The sequence below is a fragment of the Lolium rigidum genome, chromosome 1 (assembly GCF_022539505.1).
Source record: "Lolium rigidum isolate FL_2022 chromosome 1, APGP_CSIRO_Lrig_0.1, whole genome shotgun sequence".
NCBI lineage: Eukaryota > Viridiplantae > Streptophyta > Magnoliopsida > Poales > Poaceae > Lolium > Lolium rigidum.
The window spans coordinates 202,762,025-202,779,473 of NC_061508.1; the positions used below are offsets into that span (position 1 = coordinate 202,762,025).

Here is a 17,449-nt window from a genome sequence, read left to right on the forward strand (position 1 = left end):
CGGGGATTTTAGTAGTACAATATCAAGATAGTAACTGAATGAAGTACAATGATTAAACACATATAACACATATAGAACAGGGTCACAGAGGCAACTTAATGATTCGACTTCTTGCATGTATAGTGCTTACACCGCTTCCATCAACATCCCTCAAACGACCGAGATAAATCAAGACCCTACAATACCCTGCCAGCAGCATGCCAACACTACACGCCATATATTCGTCGTATGCCCGAAAGCCACTACGGTACTAACATAGGGAATTGGCTTAAATTTGGGCATGTGGTTTCAGTTGAACCTCTAGCGATAAGGTATAACACTGTGATATTACAATTACTCCCTCAGTCCCATGAAGCTCGTCCTCATTTTGCTAAAATTTGTACGTATCTAAATGCTAAATAGTGCCTAGATATGTCCAAATTTTGACAAAGTTAAGACAAGCTTCGTGGGACGGAGGATGTACAATCAAATCAATCCGTGACTAACTGGATAGATCAATCGAGATATCTCAAAATTAAATATGTATTTAGATTCGGCCGCTCACTTCATAGAATGGAACACATTTAACTTTTTCCCTGATCACAAGCTTTGAGATATCCAAATTCAATGCCAAAATGAAAAATTATTTCTCTGTGTTGTTGGGTGCGACTGAAGTGGATCTTAGCTTCTCCCTTTCCAGCAGAAAAGAGGCTGCCATCCATCAACGGAGGCAGGGGTCAATGGCTCTACAGATCCCTCCCTAGAGTTCGTGAGGCAATCAGCTCCGCCCTTTCTCATCTCATCTGGTTCTCTCGAAATTTTTACAGAAATGGTGTAACTGAAACAAGACATGGATTAATTCAGATGTCAACAATTGCAGTAGGGTCCATTTTGCCTCTCAAACCTAGGGCTGTACAAATAGGGAATCCAAGCCTAGGACTCATACAAACAGGAAATAAAAAGGAAAGGCAATAGGCTGAAGAGCATACATTGCTTCTGGCCGTCATCTTGTTCATCGGAATCGCCTCTAGGGCATCTGGGGTAGTCGAGCAAGTAGCACGCAGCGGCGCACCTCCTGCGAACAGAGATGAGATCGGGGTGATCAGAGCGTTGAAGAGGGATGGAGCGGAGGGATAAGTGAGAGAGGAATAAGGTATATACCTTAACAGAGTGACACGGGAAGCGGCCCTGCAGGAGTCGACGCAGGAGTCGACTTCACAAACCGGCCCTGCCGGCCTGGTCACCTTCTCCCGACCGCCGCCCGCACGGGCTGATTAAGCAGCGCCCGTCGTGGCTGTCCACCATCTGCAGGAGGCCAAACAGCTCTTCCAGCACGTCGTCGCCGCGCTCGGTGGTCCAGGCCACGCGTGAGGGTGGCGGCCATGCATCCGCACGATCTCAGGCACCTATGCCGAGATCCATGCCCAGACCCCAAGGAGTTCAGATCGGGATCTCCATGCCCAGAGCTGCGCCTTCGTGCTGCTCCTCCTGCCCGCGATCTGGGCACGGCATCGGGCCTCCATAAACCCGAGATGTGCGGTGGAGGCCATGGACAGTCGAGGGAGAGGCGGTGTCAGCCAGATTCGTGCGCTGGATGCCGGATCCGCCCTATGGAGGATGTGATGACAACCGGATCCGGCGGCTGTGTAGCGCCGGATGCAGGGGAGATGGCTGGATGGTGGGGTGAGGAAGCGGCTGGATGCTGGAGGGAGTAGATGGTTGGGGTGCGGGAGGGGCGGGGTAGTCACGGGGTTGGTTACGAGTGGGGCCGTTGCGCGAGGCGAGGAAGGTAATACGACGAGGACGACCAAAGGATTGTTGTAGTGGCAGAATAGGGAACATGTTCCTCCTTTTTAAGTAGTGTAGACTAGTATAAATGCCCGTGCGTTGCCACGGGTTCTCAAATTTTCTTTCTCAATGCACATATATATTTCACAACTCACTATGAAAATTCAAGGATATCATAATATAATATAATATAATAATACCGAAGGCAATAACAAGATAGCATTGTTGTGCATTTGCGTGATTTCAAGTTCTAGGTATTTTTGTTACGCTTCTGCGGTAATTTTCACACCTGTGTTACGGGTCGTCATAATCTGTCAAATCAACAATCTCTCCTTTTAGATGTATTATTATCTCACAAAACATGGATGCTGCAAATACATGTATAGGAATACTTCTTATCTAATTAATTAGTCCAAACAACACTTATGGCTGAAGAAAATATTAATCACTACGAATACTTACATGGTAATGAATCAGCTTATGGTTGAAAGATAGTACCTGTAGGATCGCATAAAGGTTGTACATGTAGCTTTATTTCCTAGGAAGTGTCCAAGTCATAGTCCTGATTACTAATCTTCACCTCACTCCATTATCTTTGGTATAGATAATTTGCAAATATACCCGTATCGAACTGAGCTGAGATAAAGAAAGACTAAATATTGCTGTTCCGATGATGTTGTCGTGTTTGAAAATTGTAAACCTAAAAATTAATGAAGATCCATTATCCACCTCTCAAACATGGAGGAGAACCTTCTCTTTTTTTTTGGCAACCTGAGAGTTTCATTTAATCCTGCATCCACATCAACCACATCACGCAACTTAAAACCTAATCACTGGATCAAAATGGATGAATGAATCATAAAAGAGGGAAGTATCATTGCAAATATTTTAAAAAACCCAGAGCAACAGAAGGTAGTACCCGCTTCAATGTAATAATATGCGACTTGCTAAGCATAGAAGGAGAGTTGCTAAGCTTCTGTGAGTTCAGACTCAGTCTCATATGGATATGCTTATATGGTCTTGAGCATATAAGTTCATCAAACGTACACTGATGTTGATGAAATGTGCTTGGGTGTTCTAGCTAGGCGCCATCATACTCCAGTTTGCATTGGCTACCTATCTCTAAAGCATTTCCATCATATTCACCTAGAAATGTAAGAAATAAAAAGGAGTTCACAAAAGCTAAGTCAACCAAAAAAAATCACCCTTTCACTGGCACGAATAAATTTCAGCTAATGCAGACCAATGTTGTAGGTAATAATCATTTCTAGTAACAAATATAGTTTGTCAAGCTGAACCATTATCATTGGAAACAACACAGAGAATAGCACAAGAAGATTATATTTTACCCAGCTTGCCTAGGGTGATAGGTTCCTTCTCCTGTACATAAGACTGCTGATTTTGATTTCCATGGAACACTGATAGATTAAAGTAACAATATGATTGCGTGCAACATGATGGTTTAAAAATTCTCATCAATTCAGGGAGCAGCGGCTTTGAGGGAGACATGCTACAAGGGACAAAATAGCTCATATAACATCCTAGGAACCTAGAAACGAAGAACAAGACACACCATCTATAAAAGGAGAAAAATTGCCGCCACTAATTCCTAGCAGCTTATATTGTTCTTTATACTTTTGGTAGCCGCATAAATTTCAGGCATGCCAAGAACCTTTGTAAATCGCTGGCTACCTTTTCTTGCCCAATAGTAACTTTTGATTCCTTCAGACTACTACTTCCAATGTGTATCAGCTTTCGTATTAGATTGCCTTCAGGAAGAATATTAACTGTTTTGGCAGATAGCATTTTTTTAGCATGATAGGAAATTAGAGAGGTGTTGCAAAAGCATAAACGACCACATTTAATTTAGAGGTTCTAAGTTCCCATGCCTCACGAGGAAAAAAGTTAAACCACTATCAAATGAAAGGTATTGCACCTCTTCTTCTTGTGCCTATCTGTTGCTTCACTCAGTCCACCAACCTACAAGAAATAAATAGAATCATTGGATCCAGTCAAACCAGTGATCAAACCCATAGAATATGTCAGTGATATATGCCAAGCTCACTTTATAAAAAGGAAAGTTGCATAGTTGACTGAGTGCATAGAACATTTAAGTGCAGCATCAGTGTGCTCCAACTCAATGCCCTGTACATCAATTAAGCGAACAAATGTCACAAACGAGTGCAAATCAAGGGGGTGGTAACATTAAGACTTATTAACAGTTGGTATATAGATGTTCATAGAATCTTGCCCAATAAGAAAATCCAGAAACCTTCTATAGAAAACTCACAGAGACCATGAAACGCATCGGACAGTATGGTATGTGCGATTAGGAGACTGAAGTTTTCATATATGGAGTAGCACTACTATGAGACTTGACTGAAAAAAGAAATTATTTATGTCAAACCACTCGCTGAAAAAAGAAATAATTGAAAAAACCCTCATAAGTGTAGGATACGAACATAAACACATCACATATATGTAATAGTAATTAGCTCTGGCTATGTACAATCCTACGGTGCATTAGAAAAAAGTAGGCAGGGTTCACTAACCACTATTCCACAAGCTGCATGGCGTACAACCTGTGAGAAGAGCAAGAATCCCAGACACTTGTAAAATCTGCACCCAACCAGTGCGACTGCCCTTTGTCTAGGCATACTTGACGTGTTGGTGCTGCTCAGGGTGTGCAGAGAAGATGACCTTGGTGACATCTCCACACATCTTGTTTAAGTGGTTGATGAAATAATCAAATCGAAACCATCTGGAATGTTGGGTAATCCTGGGTAGAAGTTGTAATAAGTAGTGTAGTTAATTAGCTAGGAGTTTACATTCTGAACTTACTCGCATGGTACACTGTTTTACCCTGGCTTCATTTCCAATAAAATGGGGCTGGGGGAAATTTGGCCCCCCTGTTTTTCTAAAAACCATCTTTCCTTTTGTTGTGCTTCCTGTGAAGCCTGAAGGCGACATCCGTGTCGCAGGAGCTTGCAGCCCAAGGACAAAGGGTCCAGGAGAGAAGAACGTGGTGACATGCCATCCACTGCATGAAATTCTGCAACAGGCAAACAGTTTAGCTGGAACAAAGCAGAAGTTCTATTTGCTACAAACAAAAAATAAACTAATTTTAATAAGCTCATTGCAAAATATCACTAAAAGTTGGTGACACATCACTCTAATAAACTGATTCGCAGTCTCGCCTTACCTCTACGAAGCACGAGTCAACCGGCTATAGTTTAGGTTTTCACTTCTTGAACCTTGCTTCAGTTTTCTGCCCACATCAACTTCCTCATCTTCACTCATAGGACTTCCCTCAGAGCCATTGCCAGACGAGGAGGATGAGGACAAAGAAGACGAAGAACTCTCACTAGATGACTCCTCAGAAGGAAGGAACCATTTCCTCAGAAGCGGAAGATCTTTCAATCACTGGAGTCCTTTCCGCAGTCGGAGCTCCGCAACAACTGCCACAACTTCATCCGCAAAACTTGACACAACCGGCCGCTAAAATATCATCCTGTGCACGACTTTAGTCTACAATAATATTCAAACACTGAAGCTCAGGCGGCCCAGTTGTTAGGGGAGGACTCCAACGGGACAGATCCAGCAAGAAGCTGATCAATTGTACTGTACCAAGCCTCGGCCTCTTCTGCGAGTCACACGGAATGGAACCTTTGCTGCCCACAACTGCATCAGAGAGATTGGGCCCTTCCCCTCGCTTAGCATTTCCAACGGGCCTGAGAACTTTCTTTCTTGGTTGAGAAGACTTAGGGCAGGAAGCCTCAGCAGACTCTGACACGGACAAACTGATCACTTTCCTCTTCTTCACAGGCTTGTTCTGAGGGGGGGGCACGACAGATGAAGCAGCATTCTTGTTATCTTTCTTGTTGGTAGAAGCTCCGCCAGGTACAGGGTCATACCTTGGAGGTCCAAAGCAATCAGCAACAATATAATGAGACTTGCTCAAGACAATCACTTCACAGTACTTGTCATGTTCTTTGGGAGTGGTAAGGTCCCAACAGCTTAGTGGCTCGCTTCCGTGCTTTTTCAAGTTTCCATACGCAAAAAGAAAGTTAGACTTGAGAAAGGGCTAGACAAAGGTAATAACCAAGAATACAAGACTTACTTTCGCAGACCGGGGAGAACGGTAATCCAAAGGGGGACCCACCGGAAATTACTTCGACTCGCAAAGGTGAAACCAGAGGAGATTCAGAGGCCCAGTTGAGAACAGCAAGCGTACAATCAATCGGTGTATGGAAGTTCGGTGAAGCTATATGAAAACAGAAGATTGAGGGGCACAATCAGTTCTGGCTGAGACCCGCTATTGGAAGGAAGAAGGAAGTCTACGAAGCGCCAATTCTAAGTAAGTTCGGGTCCAATTTGGTTATCCCATTTTTCTAGCAACCGCTTTGAAATTATCACTCTTGTGCTTCGAGCTCTTTCCAAAAACAAAACCGCCCAACATCGATCCGATTGAACTTCTGACTCCTCGCTCTTCGCCCCTGCCCCTCCACCCAAACCTCCTGATCCCCAGACCAACCGGCGACGGAACCCTCAACAGCAGGCGGAGTTATATATTAGGAACCCCGTCCAATGGAGCACCCTTTTTGGTAATGGAGCTATGGGCGACATTGAGAGAAAACTCGACTACTTTTCACCTTAAACTAGGGCTGATAAGATCGTGGCCGTCTGCCCGGAAGAAGAGCTCGTGGAGCACTTTTCTCGATTTCGTGCACGAAGAAAGATCCGGAATTCCATTCACCTTTTGCATTAGTCTTTCTCGATGGGATGAAGACAAGGAACTGACAGATGCCATGACTTAATGGTATCCCACCCAATAGTCAAGGCGGAAGGGGATTGATGCATCGAATGCCCTCTTAGAAAGTTAAGTGTAAGACTCTACTCTTAGTTAGAAAGAATCGGTTATCGCAATATCAGCTGTCGCATAATCAGCAGCTATGGGGATTATCGCAATATCCGCTGCTATTGATATTGAATACGGTTTTATCTGGTTAATGGTTGGTGCCTCTCCTTTCGGTTCGACTCTGACTGCTTTAATGACTGTCTCGGTCTCGGTCTTGGGACCTTGACCGTCGACTGTATCGGTTCCGGTTCTTTGGTTGGCTTTTGGTTTAATTTTAATATATCCTTTCCTCCTTTATTAGAGGAAGTCTTCCCCTTTCCTTTGTCCTAGAGCTAGAGCAGAATTAGGACAGTAGGGATTGAGGGATGGTCTTGGGCAATAGGTTTACTTTGGATTGGACAAATAGGGGTTGCTCTTAGGCAGCTAGAGACTAGACTGTTCCGGTCCCTTTGGGCTCTTAAAAAGAATATGCTGTTCTCTTTCCTCTTGCTATCGAATCAGCTATGGGGAATATCATAGGTAAGAATGAAGCCAATGCAATGCTGGTGGAAGGTGTCGAAGGAATTGAATCAATAGTAGGAGCCTGATGCAGCCTTTGATTGAAGATATCGAGCCTCCATTTATAGAGTGGTAGAGTAATATCGCCATGCAGTACGAATTGCATGGCTGCATGCAGCCTTTATGAACAAACAAACTTTGCAGAGCCGTTTCACCTAATCGATTCCGTCGGCGGATCATCCACGTCACGAATTGAATGGCAGGCACAATTCTTACTAGTTCTCCGCCCTACTTTTTTTCAGTTGAAGACTATCAAGCTCGGAAATGGAAACTTTGGACCCGGGAAACGGTTTGATGTCTCGTACATAGCCAGCCCAGGGCGCTACCCATAAGGGTCACTGTATGTAGGTTTTAAGCTCTAAGGTCCCCACTCATCACAATCGTTGGCCCTCATCCCGCATTGGAGCATAGCGTTAGTATCTTTCGGTGTATCAACAACATAGGCACCTGATCTATTTGAACTGTAAACCATAAAGGCAGTTTTCACATAAGCTGCCTTCCTCCCATCATATCAAACCGACTTTAGGTTATGCGCCAGGTCCCGTTGAAAATAAAGGATCTTCACTATGATAGAAGAAAGTGAAAGCATGCGACGGATCCAACTAAGGACCCCCATGAGCAAGCGAAGCGGCGTACCCTGTGAATCTTGACTTATCGATCGTCCTGTAATGATAGATAGAGATTATTATGATGGAGTGCATGTACGTGGTGGTGGAGGGTGGCTTAGTATCTACAGCTGGTCTGGATAACTATATGCTTGGTGGCGGGATATGATACTTGATGGCATCACTCTAATAAACTGATTCGTACGTGACCATGGAGAAAGTGCATAACTCAGCCTACACATTTCATTGAATAGGTTTCAGAAAAATGTACGAACATGTTTCAGAACACAGGTCAAGGAAAATGAATAAGTAAATAAAATGAGTTGCAATCTACTATTTAGCCTTTTGTTTGTTATAAATGGGGATGTTCTTTTAACAACACAAGTGGGAGAACTATTTATCCATCAAATTTCATGTATTATCCATCGTCAACTAAAATCCTAGCCTCCATCTAACTCGGGAGAAGGAAGCAACCAAATATGATATCTATGATACCATACGTAGAAACAATTTTATTAAAGTTGATGCTACTAATGCAATCTATGCACATTGCAATATAATTTAGTTAACCTACGTAGTACCTCGGCCTCTCAGGCCATGCATACCTAGCCTGATGGCCTTGGAATCAATTCATCAGACCCAACATGGAAGATAAAAATGTAAAGCACACGACACTAACAAATAATGCTACAGGTCTTGACATCATGTTGAGTACTGATATAAAATGTCATGTCTCATAAAAACCGACATTGATAAACTGTAGTGTAATTTTTGGTACCATCTGCACGTGAAACTAACATCAAGTTAAACAAAATGGGTATCTTTGGCACCACATACAGATGGAATTATGGAAATACTGATTCAGAACTCGCAGGAGAAAGTTTCTATCTCTAGCTATATCAAGTGAAGGCTCCACACCTGAAGCACGCACAGATCGCAAAGAGCAAACGACCAACCACAAGAACAACATGTACCAGCTCAAACTAAAAAGGCCAGTGGAAAATAGAAGCACACCTAGAGTAGATCGTACAGTAGGCTAAGAAGGAGCTACAACTAAAGGAGAAGAAAACAGTGCATACAGAAATTCTATAAACGCAACTGAAGTTTGTTGAGCACCTCAATAAACCAAAATGGCACATCACCATGGCTGTTCTGTGCATTTTTCAAAGTACCAGGCTTATAACTGAATCGCCAAATCTCATGAAACATAGAAAGTATGTGGAAAAGATAGGTCCTGCTGAATCACAAATATCATGAGAATTGTTAGCTTAAATCAGTAAAGAAATCAGCAATAAACAGCTATAGAAATCATAGGCTATTCAGACATGAAACATCGGAAACTGCAGAGAAGATGCAACAGACCAGTTGGAAATCGTTATGAAGCTCTATGCAATGACTTCATTTTCTCCTTGACTCCTCTTACCCTTCTATGCGCATCAATCATCAACTAAACTACAAACATATTACCACATAACTATGGAAAGAGAGCAGATGGGGCAGTACCTGGGAATCAAGGAGGCAGTCCACATGGCAGGGGAGGCGAGGTGGAACAGAACATCATCACAGTGCATGGTTGCCGGAGGAAAAGTGGAGGGCCACCGTAGCTTTCTTAGTCTCCGACTGAGGCAGCCGAGCATGACATGGTGGCGGACATCATCCACATCGGGTCCCACAGGGTGCAACAGGCGGGGGAGGAGGAGGACCAACAGGAAGTAGAGATTGACGGCCGAACCAGGTGGATTAGGCTCAGGTCGCAACAATCCTCCTCGTCGGTGGCGATGCGGACGGATAGGGGCACAGCGTACCAGCGGATGTTCGAGACAACATCGATGGGCTGGTTGGCCGCGCCGTGAGGAGCATTGTTGCGACCTACTGCTGGGAGGATGGTAGAAGTGGGGGGGTCGCGGTCCTCGTGGCCTAGGTCGCCGGCGCAAATCCTCGTCGCCTCGTCCTCGAACTCCTCACCCTCTATCCGATGTGGTGGTTGGGTGATGGACAGAGGTGGCGTCGTCCTCCATGGCGTCGGATCTGGATGCTGCAGAGAGGGATCAAAATCAGGCCTCCGTCCCACCCCAGCAACCAGACCAGACCAAACCATCCTACCTGAAATTGAACCAGAGCTAGGGCCTACGCAGACGCGGACAGCGGGTGCATGGTGGATACAGGGAACGTTGGGAATCCAACGGAGCCGATGGCCATCGCCGGCGAGGTGTGTGCGGTAGGAGGCGGCGGCGGTGGGCGACGGAAGGTCTTCACTTGGAAGGGGTCGTGAGTTGGGCCTGGCCCATGTGGACGACGGACGAGGAAGCGCGACAACCAAAGGAACGACGAAGCAACGACGAAACGTATTGGGAAGGCAGAATAAGGAACCACTTTAGTCTTTTTAAGTAGTAGAGATAGAGATAGTAGAGACTAGTATCTACACTACTTAAAAAGGAGGAACATATTCCTTATTCTGCCAAACCGCAATACGTCAAAAACTTTCGTCGTCGCTCCCACCTCCGCACGTCGCGCCCTTTCCTCTGGCCCCACCCGGAACGGAAACAAGGTCTCCTCCCGCATCTCGCCTATTCTCCTGCTGCCCCTCAACAATGCCCCTCCAACCTCGCCTCCTCGCACCGGCCGCCGGATCTGGTCGTCACCGGCTCCACTTCACAGATCTGGCCTCCACCGCATTGATCTGCATGTCATCGCCTCCCATTCCATTCTCCCCGTCCCCCACCGCAGGTTTTGTACTCCCTAGATCACGAACATGGAGGCGTGGCTTGAGGCATGGACGCCCAGATCCGAATTCATCTCTTGATCTTCTGGGGGCGCTGCAGCTGCGGGACACTTCCGCAGCGTAGCTTTGGTTTTGCGACGCCCCCGCCGCTGAGGCTGCCGCGGCGGCCTCGCTGGTGTCCGCGGCCAGCGAGATCCCAAGCGGTCACGCCTCCCGGGTCACACTGGGCATCCCTGGGGCGGATGAAGATGCGGAGGACGCGATGGTCGAACATTCTCTACAGGTAATATCCTCCATCCTCGTCCTGATTGGCATATAATTATTCCGCGAGAGATTACGAATTGGAATCGTACTTCTTAAATACATGACCTGTAGGCGTCACATCCCTAACAATTGAATAGGCGTCACATCCCTACTGCCCTGGTACTTCGATCTCTTCTAGATTGCAGGATAAAATCTTCTGCACATACCTTAAAATTTTTGTCGATTCACATAGAAATGGTTGTGATCCAGTACTTACAACCAGTCAATTAAGAACTTTTCATATTAATTTTCGGATCAAAGGGTTCTTATTGTCGACTTAGAAATAGTTACTTATTCGCTCTGAACACCCACGACGGCAATTGACGAAATGATACGGTGATACCATGCGAGCTTTATGATTATCTTCCTTAACAATACTTTTCCTTTTGTTCTTTGTTTCCTTGCAAAAGGACATTCTCTGAATTGTTAGAGAAAATTAGAGAAAATATAATGGAAAGTAATATCAACTTCACTGCAGGTGAAGTAAATGGTTCATCAGCTTATTCAGATTATGAAATTATATCTGTCCTAGCATAAAATGGCACTCCTGGCATGGAGGTACGTTGTATTTGAATTTTAAGTTTTATGACTTGTTCTCTTCTGTAGCTAATCACTCATGTACACACTATATATTCAGAAAGTATGGCACTCCTAGCATGCAGGTACTCTGTATTGTTTCTTGCACTTTTGTGAGTGTGCATATATGTAGTGAGAAGGATAGTCATCCTCAGCTCTGGGAAGATGTTCATCATATTGATGGGTAAATAATTCATCATAAACATCAAATATTATATTTTACAAGCTTCAAATGTCTTATAATTCTATATTTGCATGTTGGTTTTCTTCTATCAACATGCTTGACCCCTGTTTTGCATCACTTGTCACATTTGGTAGGATCATCTTTCCTGATTCAAATGCATAAGAATGTCTTGGAATAGGTGTATTGGCTTCAACATTTCACTTCTGGTTTCTGCAGCTATAATCTACTTACTTTGGTCAATACTTTCCATAGGCATGGTCTGTACCGATATATCTTCCTCAGGTATTTATCTTTGACTGGTAGTATTTCTTCATGATTTGATACTGATTTCTCTTTTCCCTTCTTAAGAGTACACTCTGGCGATTTTATTTCCCATCATTGTTGAGATACTATAACACCGTTGCAACCATGTGTTTCAGCATTATGTAAGGTGAGGAATCATTGACAAAATTTTGCCCACAAGTGTTGGTTAAGGATGTATCTGTGGTTTCTATGTTGCATCATATCATCCTTTTACATGGGACAAGTGTGCAATGCCTTCTCCTAGAAGGTGGATCAAAGTGAAACAATTGCATCATTGTATTTTATAACTGTGCTCCCTCATGAGGTTTTACCTGTACTCTGGATATTGCCATGAACTGACTCAATCCAAAAATGCATTGAAGTTGTCCTTGATGCTTTATAACAGCATGGTGCTAGAGCGGATCCATTCTTACAGAAAGGAAAGACGCATACTGATTTATTTCTTCAGGGTGTCTTTGTTTAGAGTGCTTTATTCTCTCTCCTTTGAGAAGGTTTCTTTGTTTGGACATTTTGACCTTACTAAAATTTTAGAGTGCTTTATTCTCCTTTTTAAAATAGAAAGTACATGATTTTCTGGTTTCCATGGGGAAACATATATCTGGTATGAAAAGGTATGACATCAGGCCTAAATGGCTTAAATGACTTTCAAGAGATATGAAAAGGTATGACATCAGGCCTGTTGTTGGCTACACTTGTTTTTTTAACTAGCTAGAACTTTTTATATATGTTGTGCTTAAGGCATCAATCAATAAGTTGAAGCTAGACTACTTCTGAAACACTTATTCCCTGTTCAACATGCAGGTGTCTTTATTTACTATCAAGTATATAGTCTATAGTAGTTTCTGGCGTTCTTCGCAAAATCGTGAAGCTTGCAATGATAGTGCGCGTCACTGATGTCCTTCCACCGGTAGAAGGGCTGAATAACGGGTGGGATCAGAAGGATTCTGAGTTCTACAAGCAGCAAGCTAAGCTTCTTTTGAAGAAGTTGTCAAAGGAGCAACACTTGCGATCCTAGGTAATAATTTAAATCGGAAAAGATGCTTATTTATGCATTCTACTTCATCGTGTCCAGTTTATATGCTTGATCCTAGGTATCATATTAGATATGAAATGGAGTTATTACGCACACATATTCGTATATGCAATTAAGTTATTCTGCATCAAACATCAAATTACAGTGTAGGAAGTAAATAAAAGATTACCCTTGAGAAAGTGGGTCAGATGAGAAGGTAGCAGTTAGTTCAAGTTCATCTTCAAGGAAAAATCAGAATACATCTAACTTCCTACCAGTTGAGGTGTAAAATATCTCCCAGTTATTTAGACAAAGCATACAAAATAGTTTGTGGACAACTGATAAAGTTTGCATACTGTAGTATGACATGATAATCTCCAAACTTCTCTGGGATCTGTTCGCTTGCAAGAATTCTCAAGGATTGCACATAGTGCTCTTCCTTTTTGTCATGAATTCTATTGGCAACATTCTGAGAAAGTTTGGTCTTGATGTTTCTTCTAAATAACACAATCACGGTGAGATACAGAGTCTTTCCGTCTAGAGTGAACCCCTTTATTTTCTTTACCGCCCCTAATCCATGAGATTTGGCTATTTTTCTTTCAATTATTTGGCTCCTCAATCATACCCAGATGTAGTAACTTGAGGGTCTTCTTTGATTCCTTGCAGGGAATTAATGTGATTTTCCTATTCTTATGATGTGATTTTTGTAACGAGCACGGAGATTGGGCGTGAGTACTTCTCCTGGCAGTGTTCCTGATTTTTTCCCAGCAAGGTTTCAGGAATCATTGAAAATCTGTGGATGGTAGTAATCAAGGCTAGCAGAAAGCATGTTTGAAGGCCATGTAGCTTCCAATTTTCCATTACCGTTTGCCATATCTGTTTAGTTTCAGCAATGAAGATTTATCCTGCTATAGATTTTGTCTTTATATTCCCTTTCTGGTCACTGGTAGCTGATACAGGTACCAGTTTTCATTCTTCCTTTCTAGCAGCAACAATAGCTTCTATGATTCCTGAACTTTTATTGACTATTCATCATTTTGCTTGGTAGTAGTATTTTCCCTTTAACACTTATTTATTCTTTCAGAGTTAAAACTGTAGATGGCATGGACACATGAAAAAGAAACAGCAATACTGCCACACCATCCTCTCCCTCTCCGCCTGTGCCAGGCTGCGGCTGCCGCGCCCCCAACGGGCACATGGTTGTCAAGGGACGGTGGCCCGGAGGTTGCCCCGACCTTGCGGCGGCATCGGCCATGGTGGATGCGCGGGGTCTGCACGCCATCCGCCCCACACTCGAGGACCTCGAGGGCCACCTCCACTTCCTTCATGTCGGTACAATCCCCTCCCTCATTTCATCCTCGTCTTTCTCTTTCTTTGAAAATTCGTGGCACACTGTCATAGTCTGATTTTTCTTTGGCATTAGTATGTTTTTAAATTTCCTGGCAAGCTTACTTCCTTTGTTACAGATCAGGCAATATAGCTACTGTGTTTTCTTGCTTTGGCATCAGAGTTATTTGTGGACATTATGCATTTGGGCTTATGCCATTTGGAGTTTTGGTTGATATCTTGGTTTGCTTTCTTCAGGGATGTGAGGTTTCAGAGTTGGAGCCGAGAGTTGAGCAGTGGTAGCGAGTAACACAGTACATTGTTTGGTCCTATTTCATTTTTAAATGTTACTATAGATTGGCAAACCATCCAACTACGACCCTACAGTTATAGCAGTGAACAATGAATTAACCGGGTTGCTTGTCTAATGAAATAGATATTTGTTATCTGGGTTCTGAAATAAACATGAGTGATTGAGATAAATATGAGTTGAAATAGATATTTGTTAACTGGGTTTCTTGCCTAATGATCGATGCTCACATGTTAACAATTATTGCTTTTTGTTACTGAAATTTGGGTGCAGTATTTAAACAAAGAATTGTGAGTGTTGCATTGCACTATGGTGGCTGATCTAAAAAGTAATATTCGAAAATGCAGTTCCATAAAAATGGTACAATTTATAGCAACAAAGAACTTGATTTGTTTTCCCCTTGATTGTCCTTCGATTTTTTCTCTAGAATTGTTTACCTAGGCATTAAATTGTTTCCTATCCAAGCATACATGGTATGGTTACTGTGTGATGTGACCTAACATACATTAATCATTCAAAGTTTCAGCAATCCCAAGAACTTCACTTGGAATTTGTGGTTTGAATGTTATTAGGACGATGCCACAATTCCAGAGAAAGGTAAGAGCATCTCAAGCAGCAAACGCGGCAGCGGGCCGATATGCGGGTTACGGCGGTTTTTTGGGCCAGACCAGACCCCGCATCGGTGGTCTAGCCCGGATAATGGATCCAGGCCGCAGCCCAAATCGCCAAAACACCCGCATATATAGCGCTCGGCGAGGCGGATGGGGGGAAAACCCCATCCGCTCCTCCGCATCTCCGCCTCCCACCGACGAGCAATCCATCCGCTCCGACGACAAATCAGCGCGTGCCGGCGACAAATCCAGGCGGCATGGTGTCCGGCGGAGGTCGGGGAGGTCGCGGGGGAGGGAGGCTGGGTGGGGGAGGTCGCGGGGGAGGGAGGGTGGGCGGCGGTGGCTCCACCGGCGAGCGCAAGCTCACCGCCACGGAGATCGAGCGGCAGCGGCGGACCTCCGACGCCACTCGCATCTGCGGCTCTTACCGGTGGCTGCACCAGGGGCTCAGGCCGCCGCGCGCCTTAGCGTCGAGCAAGTCGCAGTACCATCGCGACCTCGAGGCGTCGAGGTCACGGGCTCCGCCGCCGCGCCGCTCCAGCTCCCACGACATGGAGGCGTCGAGCTCCAGCGCGCCGTGCCGCGCGACCTCCAGCGCCCCGGCCTCGCGCCGCCTCACCTTCTCCGAGGGCTCGAGCTCGAGCGGGCCGCCCCCACAACCGCGGTTCAACCCCGGTGACTACGCGGCAGACGAGGACATCGCCGCAATCGCGGCGAGGCTGGAGATGGAGGCACCCGCGCTCAAGCCGGGCGACTTCGTCCCCGAGGCGGCCCTCGGCACGGTGACCAAGCTCGTCAAGGAGAAGTCCGCGCGTGACGCCAGCAAGGAGCAGTAGTGGCGCCGCGAGCAGGTGGCGCAGGACGAGTGCTACATCGAGCTCGACAGCGACTAGGCTGCCGGCTCCGCTGCCGCGGTACGTAGCTCCGGGAGGGTGAGCGTTTACTACTTTTGTTAGCCACGGCGGTCCCATTGACGTAGAGAAGCGGAGGCTCCGCTGTTGATCTTCGTGTTTTGTATGAACAATCCCTGGTGCGAATCAAATGTTTGAATTATGCAGTTTGTTTATCGAACCATGTTCCTTTTTTCCGAACCCCAAATCCATCCGTGGCGCTGATAGCGGGAAGCTTCTATGACATCGGAGACAGCGCCGAGCAAGGTATGAAACTGAATTCTGAATGTTCTGAACTTAATTTACATTCCTATTTCTCAGGCCATGTTTTCATATCAAACACAGATAAGAACTATATTACTGAAAAAATAGATACAATTTATCTTTTTTATGAAACTGATATACATACAAGTTAGGGCTTCTAAATGAGAAAGGCTTTGATAAAAAAAAATACCCGTTTTTGATGCGCATGTGGCCTGAAATACCACTGTATGAGATAGTATTGCATGGCTCAGGTGCCTATCATGCAAACAATCCATTCTGCTTATTAGGTATTGTAAGGGTACATTGCCCCTATGTGTGGTTTTGGTAATTAATGACAACCCCTATGGACTAATGTTTTCATTGAGTTTATATGAAGGAATATTCCATAGGATCTACTTGCTCTCCATGTGTTGGATTCAAGTATGGATGCCATGAAGATAAATATATATACCTTGTGATTTGGCATCAAGATCATCGGTATGAAGATATATATGAGATATGATCAAGAAGAAGAAATGAAGATGGAGTTCTTATGTGGAACTCAATATTTGCCATGCTCTATCTTATGTGAGTATGAGAAGATACAAGGTTGAGTTGGGCAAGTTCAAGATGAGCATCTTGAGCGGATCACATGCTTGAAGCTTGCCGTCCATTTGGTGATAGTGGACATGTGAAGATGTGCATCAATGAAGCTTTCCCATCATTGTGTATGGGGGAGCATTTGTGAGTATACACGAAGCGACAATGAACAAGTGATGGGATGCGCAAGGCAAAGGTATGACCTTGATAGGTTTTCCTTTTACCGGTCTCGAGGTGGTTGATGGGAGACCGGATTATAGGATAGATAGCCGCACTATCAAGAGGGGCTTCCGGTTGGGTAACTTGATCACATCGTCTTAGGGAGCTCAATCCTTGCATGCGTTGCATATTCTTATTGCTTCTTGGTATTTCTTGGTGTGAGGTTCTTGAGCTTGTTGCTAGCTTTACAACAAGCCCAAGTTCATCGAAAACGGAGTTCACATGCATCTTCTATTGCGTTTTCGAGGTTGGGTGATTTTACCGGTTATTCATGATATAAGGTTCTACCTTTTATATTCATGATAAAATCCCCTCCTACAGATTCTTGGGTTTTCACTTTCTATAAGATAGCATTTGTTGTT

General features: G+C 44.5%; 1 protein-coding gene and 1 long non-coding RNA gene across 9 annotated transcripts; both read right to left on the minus strand.

Moving 5' to 3' along the window:
- Positions 1 to 2,566: 2,566 nt before the first annotated feature.
- Positions 2,567 to 4,058, minus strand: LOC124688245. 2 transcript variants are annotated; one of them, XR_006998463.1, is made up of 3 exons: positions 4,040 to 4,058; positions 3,833 to 3,912; positions 2,567 to 3,747 (listed from the first exon to the last, which is right to left on the minus strand). It is a non-coding gene; the product is annotated as an uncharacterized LOC124688245 (long non-coding RNA). The 2 variants fall into 2 exon arrangements; XR_006998467.1 differs by having other exon boundaries at positions 2,567 to 2,913; positions 3,704 to 3,747; positions 3,833 to 4,058.
- Positions 4,059 to 4,073: 15 nt separating this feature from the next.
- Positions 4,074 to 10,060, minus strand: LOC124688256. Of its 7 annotated transcripts, none has more exons than XR_006998469.1 (4): positions 9,892 to 10,060; positions 8,905 to 9,823; positions 4,320 to 4,819; positions 4,074 to 4,146 (listed from the first exon to the last, which is right to left on the minus strand). XR_006998469.1 is itself a non-coding variant. In XM_047221968.1 (4 exons), exons 2-4 carry the CDS (start codon positions 9,423 to 9,425, stop codon positions 4,685 to 4,687), a joined length of 387 nt encoding a protein of 128 aa, XP_047077924.1. In that variant the 5' UTR covers positions 9,426 to 9,823; positions 9,892 to 10,060; the 3' UTR covers positions 4,155 to 4,684. The 7 variants fall into 7 exon arrangements, 2 of the variants coding, with proteins under 2 accessions (XP_047077924.1, XP_047077916.1); XR_006998479.1 differs by lacking the exon at positions 4,074 to 4,146 and having other exon boundaries at positions 4,155 to 4,819; positions 8,905 to 9,022; positions 9,151 to 9,823; XR_006998476.1 differs by lacking the exon at positions 4,074 to 4,146 and having other exon boundaries at positions 4,155 to 4,819; positions 8,905 to 9,025; positions 9,151 to 9,823.
- Positions 10,061 to 17,449: the final 7,389 nt, after the last annotated feature.